We start from the raw sequence: 7,660 nt of genomic DNA, 5'->3' as shown, positions 1-7,660 counted from the left end.
CGCTCCAGAGCCCGGCAGGTGCTGCGGCAGCCCAGGAGATGGGAGCGCTCCCATCCTCAGGGCATTTCCACCCCTGCCAGGGCGCTCCGGGCTTGTCCCACCAGCTCCATCCAGCTCAGAGGCATTTGTCATAAACATATTTTATGAAAAATCCTTTTGCCAGGATCTTTTCTCCTGAGAAGCTGGGAAGCTTCAGCTTCAACTTCAGCTTCTCCATGTTTTACTACTTTAGAATGTGATTTTGAGCATTGTTTACCCAGCATGTGAAATTGTTTTTACTTGATGACCAATGACAGCCAGCTGTGTCAAGGCTGTGAGCAGTCACAAGATTTTATTATTCATTCCATTCTTTTATTTGCTAACTGTCTGATAAAATCCTTTCTTCTATTCTTTTAATATAGTTTTAGTATATAATTTTATTTTAATATAATATGTATCATAAAAAAATAAATCATCCTTCTAAAACATAAAGTCAAGATTCTCATCTCTTCCCTCGTCCCGAGATGTGGTAGTGTTCACAGGGGTCCCAGGATGAGGGAAGAGACGAGGATCTGATTCCATGTTTCAGAAGGCTGATTTATTATTTTATGCTATATAATATATTAAAACTATACTAAAAGAATAGAAGAAAGGATTTCATCAGAAGGCTGGCTAAGAATAGGAAAAAAAAGAATGATAACAAAGGCTTGTGACTGACTGAGACAGTCTGGACAGCTGGACAGTGATTGGCCATTAATTAGAAACAACCACATGAGCCCAATCACAGATGCACTTGTTGTATTCCACAGCAGCAGATAACCATTGTTTACATTTTTTTCTTGAAGCTCTCAGCTTCTCAGGAGAAAAAATCCTAAGGAAAGGATTTTTCATAAAACATGTCTGTGACACTGAGACACCTACAAACACATCACCTTCAGTGACCCCGAGTGAAGAACCACCACAGACTTTTGCCACCAGCTCCAAGCAGGAGCAGCCACTAAATGCACCTATAAAATCAGGATAGCCGAGATTTGCAGTGATTCCACTGGACAAACCCCTGATTATTATAAATTTTAATGCTGATTGTTGCTTCCTGCTCAGTGGGGACAGTCTGGAACACCCTCTGCTCTGCCCCGTGGCCACCTAACATTTCTGTGGGGACACTGTGGTGTCACCCAGCGCTGTGGTGCAGAGGGTGGCTCAGGGTGCAGCAGGAGGGGAGCAGGGAATGATGGATCCAATCCCATCAGTGCCCTTGGGCCATCCCAGAGCCCAGCCCTGCTCAGGGAGGCTGTGGGCAGAGCCCCGGGATGTGTCACAAGCAGCAGGGAAGGATCTGCCTTTGGGGAGGGGGTTTGAAGGGGGAGATGGAGCTCCCTACCAGGTTCCCCACGCTCAGCACGTTCTCGAACTCCTCTGTCATGGGGTAGTGCTCCATGGCCATGAAGAGAGTGTTGAGCACGATGCAGATGGTGATGCCCAGGTCCACGAAGGGGTCCATCACCACCAGCTTGACAAACTCCTTCAGCTTCACCCAGGGACGGCAGCAATTCCAGACCAGGAATGTGTGGGCGAATTTGTACCACCAGGGAGGGCATTTCTGGTGAGCTTCTTCCAGCTCTGAGGGTGGGAAAGGAAAAGTGGGGGATGATCTTGTCCTCACCTGGGTGGGCAAGTGCTGACCCTCAGGAGAAGTTCTCCTGAGGCCCTGGTCCAGGTCTGGATGATCTATGATTTTAATATAATGGAATAGCCTGAGCTGGAAGAAACCCACAGGGATCATTGATCGAGCTTCAGACCCCCCAACAGTCCCACCCTGAGCATCCCTGGCAGTGCTGTCCAAACCCTCCTGGAACTCTGGGACCATTCCCTGGGGAGCCTGGGCAGTGCCAGCACCTCTGAGGGAAGAACCTTTCCCAATATCCATCCCAAATTCCCCTGGCATGGCTCGTTCCCTTATTCCCAGGGAGCAGAGATCAGAGCTGCCTCTTGAGATCTGACCTCAGGCTCCTCTTCTGCAGCTGAACAAACCAAGTGACCTCAGCCACTCCTCATGGGGCTCCTCCATATCCTTCATCATCTTCTTAGCCCTCCTTTGGACACTTTTAAAAAGCTTTAGATCTTCTAGATTTTTTTTCGTATTGTGGCACCCAAAAAATTCAGGGGCTAAAAGGAGGAGCCTTCCCATGCCCAGGCATGGAGATGATGTAGACCTGGCCCTCCAAACTGGAGAGGGATGGAAAGGCAGATCAGCCAGGGAACTGTGGATCCAATCCTGCTCCCTGCCCCTGGGCAGAATTTGAGGTGTCCCTGCCACCCTGAGATTGCCAGGACACCCAAGGGGGCTGCTCTGGGCTGACCAGGGGGTTTCTTGTCTGTTCTCGGGGGGACAGGGGACATGAACTGCTGAGTTCATGGTGCTTTTTGCTGAAGCTGACACTGCAGCTCCTGGGAAGCTGCTCAGCAGTTCCCAGTTGGGTCTGAAAACGCCTCTGACCAGCTGCAATCCCTTTAATTTGTGTGAGGTATTGGATTATTGCCTCCAGGCTTCATCCCAGTGAGCTGGGATGAAAAGTCTGGCTTGAGCATCACTGACCCCATATGGAGACCCCAGGGCTGGAGCCATCCCTTTGTGGGGCTGGGAATTTGGGACAGCCACTGTCACCAACCCAGGCCCTCCAGCACTGACCCTCACCCAGCAGGACATACCTTCCACAGCGTTGGAGATGACACTGATGGCACTTCCCACCCTCTTCTCCAGCCCTGGCCCATCCTGGTTGCCCACAGTGAGGTGGTTGAGGTCTGGCTTCTCTGGCTCATGGGTGGAGTTGAACTGGGAGGAGAGGAGGGAGGGATGCAGTTATTCCATGCTCTGAAAGGCCAAGCAGGCAGAAAACAGGGAATGGTCTGAAGAGACCTCTGAATGCAAGGTGGGCACCCAAAAAAGGCTTGTAGGAGCCAACCCACGGTGAGGTGGGCACAAGCCTGGCCCCTCAGGGATGGCAGGGGCAGAGTTGGCACCTACATCAACCACGGTGTCGGATCTCTGCAGGGTGATCTTGGGCACCACCTGCCCGTTGCAGTCCTTGGCCTTGTCCTGGTCACTGTTGAGATCTGAGTCGTGCCCCTTCCCGGCCACGCTGCTGGGCAGGGAATTGCTGCTGGATGAGCGCTCCTGCAACTGCACAACCCTGTCACCCCTGTGCCTGCAGCCATGGGGACATCCCACGGTGGCTGGGGGCTCCAGGGGCTGGGAAAATTCCTTCCCTCCCTGGAAGTGGTGGATGGAGGAGGCTTGGAGCAGCCTGGGCTAGTGGGAGGTGTCCCATGGCAGGGGGGACTGGATGAGCTTTCATGTCCCTTACAACCCAAGCTGTCCTGGATTTCCAAGCTTTTCCTTTTCCTTTTCCTTCCCCCCACCTCCTCCTCCTCCTCCTCCTTCTCCTTTCCTTTTCCCTTTTCCTTACAAAATGTTACCATACAACAAAAAACCAACCCCAAATACCAAACATACCCAATACAACAAACACCATTTTATAATCACCAAAACTACTGACCTCCCACTACACACCACCTCTATCCATTTCTGTTATCATAAATAAAAAAGAATTACAGTTTTACACAAAATTACACAAATTACAGTTTTCCCTTTCCTTTGCACCCCCTGCACTCAGCTCTCCACAGCTGAGTTAGGTCTGCTCAGGTTTGGTCAGGGAGAATAATTCCTGAGGATAAAACTGAGCAAACCTTGGTTCTTCAAGCAGGAAACTTTGCCCTTTGCAATGAATTCCCATCAATAATGAGGAAGCAAAATCCTCAAGGCTCTTGCTGAAATGTGAGCTCCAGGATTTTTGCACTTGCACTAAATGTTGTATTATCACATTTCCCTTGCAGGCAAAAAATTTTTTTTGGTCTTTTTTTGTCCTTTTTTTTTTCTTTTCAACAACACTACTAAAATTTGAAGTTTATTACACTCCCTTGTAGCATTGAAGATTCCCACAGCAGACTGGGAAATTTTGTGTTCTCACAGCACATTGCTGAAATCCAGGACATTTTCCACCTTTACTCATGGGATATTAAATAGTTCCAAGCCCCCATTTCTTGTAGGTGCTTTGCCCTCACTCTCAGCTTAATTCCCTCAGTCTTTTTGCTTTCTCTGTGTGATTCTAAAGGAAGGCATCCCTTAACAAAGCCTTTGGGCACTTCCCTGGTGGATTTGCTCAGGAAAGGGGCCTCAGCACCAGCCTGACCCTCGGGCAGGGCTGGCTCAGACCCTTCCTGCAAAGAGCAGCAGCCAGAGAGGAGCAGGCCACTTCCCAAGGGATGCTGTAGCTCTGCACAGATAAGAGAAGAGAGATAAGAGGTCTGGAGAGAGTCAAACATTGGTTTGTGCCTCTCTACACATGAGGGAGGTGATGACCTGCCAGACAAAGAAATTTTCTGGGATGTCTCCTGTGGATGTTGCTGACATGGACCAAAAGGATGGTTAGAGCTGGAAAATGGCTGGGCTGTAGCACCAGGGGCTCTTGGCTGTGTTTTTATAGGGATGTTATACTGAAAAACATTCCCAAGGATGGCAAAGGGGTGAAGGTAAAATCCTGGCACCACAATGGGACATCTCCTGTCCAGGTTGTGCTTTGGCCTAGCAGGGCTGGAACAGATGATCCTGGAGGTCCCTTCCCACCTGGTGTTCATTGGATCCCAGGGTGGTTTGGGTGGGAAAGGGACAGAAAGACCATCAGTTTCCAACCCTCCTGCAATGAGCACGGACACTTCCACCATTCCAGTTTCCTTGGCTGCCACAGGGGCACCAGGAGCTCATTGGTGAGAGTCAGGGTGTCCCAAGCCCTTGGTTGTGCCTCCAAAGCCCAGGGTTTGCTGACACACTGAGCTGAGCTGCCCCATCTTCCCTGAGTGCTCCTTTTTTGCCCTGGTGACACTGAGCTGGGCTCCTGACAGCCTTCCTGATGTGCTGCAGGAGATCCTCTGGAACTTCTGAGGCCTTTTATGTCCCTCACCACCTCCTCTCAAACATCCCTGCGCTGCTCCTTTCTGCTGCCTCCCAGTACACCCTGGGCTGGGATTTGGATGTGGAAATTTGATTTTTTCAGCCTTTTTTTGTCCCCACCCATGATAGTATCTCAGTTTTCTGATTCAGATGTGATGCCCAAAATAGTTACTCCATTTTTTCTCTACTTCCTATGGACCAGATGGAGTTTTTATTTGGATTTTACACCACGCTTGTTGCTACCTCCATTTCCTCTCCCTATCCACAAGACCTCTCATTTTGGCTTCCAACTCACCAGCCTTTCCTGCTCCTCTTGCTGCTTCTTCAGCTGCTCCATGAGCTGCTGGAATTCCTCCTCCTTCTGCTGCTCCTCCAGCATAGTGGCATCGTTCTGCTCAGCATAAGCCATGGCCACCACGGCCAGGATGAGGTTGATGAGGTAGAAGGAGCCCAGGAAGATGACCACCACGAAGAAGATCATGTAGGTTTTCCCTGCTGCCCGCAGTGTCTGTGGGAAGAGGTGGCAGAGATGTCACCATGTCACTTTGGTGGCGCTCCCAAGAGAAGGTGCTGCCCCTCCTAGTTGTGGTAGGAAGGGAAATATTTTGCTCTTGTCTTCTCCAAGGGTTGGTCATTGCCCAATGGACCTTCCTGCAGGCTCTGGCACTGGGCTGACTGGAGGGAGGCAGAGAGAAGCCTTGGTTCCCAAGGTTCCTGAGGGCTGGGAGTGATGGAGGTGGGGCCAATATTCCATCACTGACTCGCTTTGCTCAGCCCTCACCTTCTCAGGGCTCACCTTCAGGACAGCATGGTCCTTTTCTGACTCTGATCATCTGGGCAAACCTTCCCACAGGACAGGGGGAGCCACAGGTGTGGGATCCCTTTACCTGGCCAGCCTCTGGAGCTGGGGTCAGCTGGGTTTTGTGGTGTCTCCCTAGAGGACAACTCAAGGAGGGGACAAGTGACCTGGCTTCTCCTCCTTCTCCTGTCCCGCAGCATGAGCCAGAGGTGCTCTGGACAATCTTATAAATCCCTGATTTCCATGCTAGAGCTGGCAGCACCCTGGGAAATACACTGCACTGAAATGCAGTGTCTTCCATGTTAGGGCAGCCGTAAATGGGACCATCCCCACCCCCGCTGATCCTGGCTGGGTCCACAAACCTCAGAAGGACCCACAAGGTTCCAGTCAGTGACTTTTCACCTCAGAAGGACCCACGAGGTTCCAGTCAGTGACTTTTCACCTCAGGGGCAGCACAGAGACAAGAGGAAGGCTGGCACAGGGGTGGAGGGGCGGTGCCTACCAGCTGGAAGAGGTTCTCCCAGAAGTCCTGGGTCATGAGGCGGAACAGGGCCAGGAAGGCCCAGCTGAAGGTGTCGTAGCTGGTGTAGCCATAGTTGGGGTTCCTCCCGGCCTTCATGCACGTGTAGCCCTCGGGGCACTTCCTGCCAGGGGGGCAGCAGGGGTGAGACCCTGGCAGGGCCCCACAGCCAAACCCATCCCTGAGGGAGGGGGTGCAGGGGGACCCTCCCCTCAAACCCATCCCTGAGGGAGGGGGTGCAGGGGGACCCTCCCCTCAAACCCATCCCTGAGCGGACACCTGGACTGGCGGCCCCTTCCCCCCGTCCGGTGGCGACGGGACCCTCCCCTCCAGGATGGGACAGGTCGGGCACCTGGACTGGCGGCACCTGCCCCCGTGTGAGAGCTGACACCCCCCAAAGCTGACACAGGCAGGGGGCTCAGACTGAAACCCCTCAAGCTGTAAGTATACGTATTTATTTAAAGTGGGAAAACACATTTTGCTTGGGATTGGGTTGTACACTGAGGTATTTAAGGGTTGGGGATTTCTTTGGGAGAGGTGTTTTGTTGGGGATTTCTTTCTTTCTTTCTTTCTTTTCTTTCTTTTCTTTCTTTTCTTTCTTTTCTTTCTTTCTTATAATAAAATTAGTTTCCCCGTCACACACAAAAAAATTGATTACAGTGAATTAAGGCAAAAAATTAATGAAAATACCTTAATCTCCTCCCGTTACTACTAATAGATACGTACTATTTCATTTTAAATAATATAAATTTGGGGTGCCTGAACTGTTTCCAGCTGAAGCTGACACAGTTGTGATGCCCAGACTGGTCCCCTCGAGCTGGTACCATTGGGGTGATCCAGCTGATACCCTCAGGGTGCTCCCCAAGCTGCCCCACTGGGGTTCCTGGACTGTTCCCCTGCAGAGCCACATTTCCAGCCCCATCCCAAGCCCCAGGGGTCCCACGGGCTGTGCCAGCTCCCTGTGCCCTCCCAGGGGTGCAGAGGGAGGGGGTCTCACCCACCCAGCGTCGCTGCTGTTCCCACAGAGCAGGGCATCCAGGGCTCCCTCCAGGAAGTAGTAATTGGCTTTGCAGGTGGGGAAAGAATAAGGAATAAAAATTAATGAAGACATAAATAAATAAATAAGCACAAACATTGATTTCAAAGTCTTGGGTGCAACTTGCTGTCAGGGAAATTCCTTGAATCCCAGTCAGGCACGTGGTTATCTACTCTCTGTTGACTTTGTTGTATGTCTTGGCTCTGTCTCAGGGAGCTTCTGGGATTGTTTCATCAACCCAACCAGGTCCCTCCCAAGCCTGGAAATCCCTCTGGATCTGGCCAGGGCCTGGCCACCTGGAGAATGGGTCAACACGAG

General features: G+C 51.3%; 1 protein-coding gene across 1 annotated transcript in view; it reads right to left on the bottom strand.

The window, feature by feature from the left end:
• The window catches only part of SCN4A (sodium voltage-gated channel alpha subunit 4), a gene marked incomplete at its 5' end in the record, with an annotated part of 30,362 nt that extends 22,991 nt beyond the window's left edge, over positions 1-7,371 (bottom strand). Inside the window, 6 exons of the mRNA XM_031065524.1 lie at positions 1,361-1,599; positions 2,689-2,812; positions 3,005-3,160; positions 5,283-5,495; positions 6,289-6,430; positions 7,308-7,371. Of these exons, the coding sequence (XP_030921384.1) occupies positions 1,361-1,599; positions 2,689-2,812; positions 3,005-3,160; positions 5,283-5,495; positions 6,289-6,430; positions 7,308-7,371 (938 nt within the window). The remainder of the gene's footprint in view (positions 1-1,360; positions 1,600-2,688; positions 2,813-3,004; positions 3,161-5,282; positions 5,496-6,288; positions 6,431-7,307) is intronic.
• Between the last annotated feature and the right edge of the window lie 289 nt (positions 7,372-7,660).

Source organism: Geospiza fortis, unplaced genomic scaffold (assembly GCF_000277835.1).
Source record: "Geospiza fortis unplaced genomic scaffold, GeoFor_1.0 scaffold321, whole genome shotgun sequence".
Classification (NCBI taxonomy): Eukaryota; Metazoa; Chordata; class Aves; order Passeriformes; family Thraupidae; genus Geospiza; species Geospiza fortis.
Note: the sequence above shows the minus strand (reverse complement) of the source record. Positions and strands in the feature narration are given on the sequence as shown.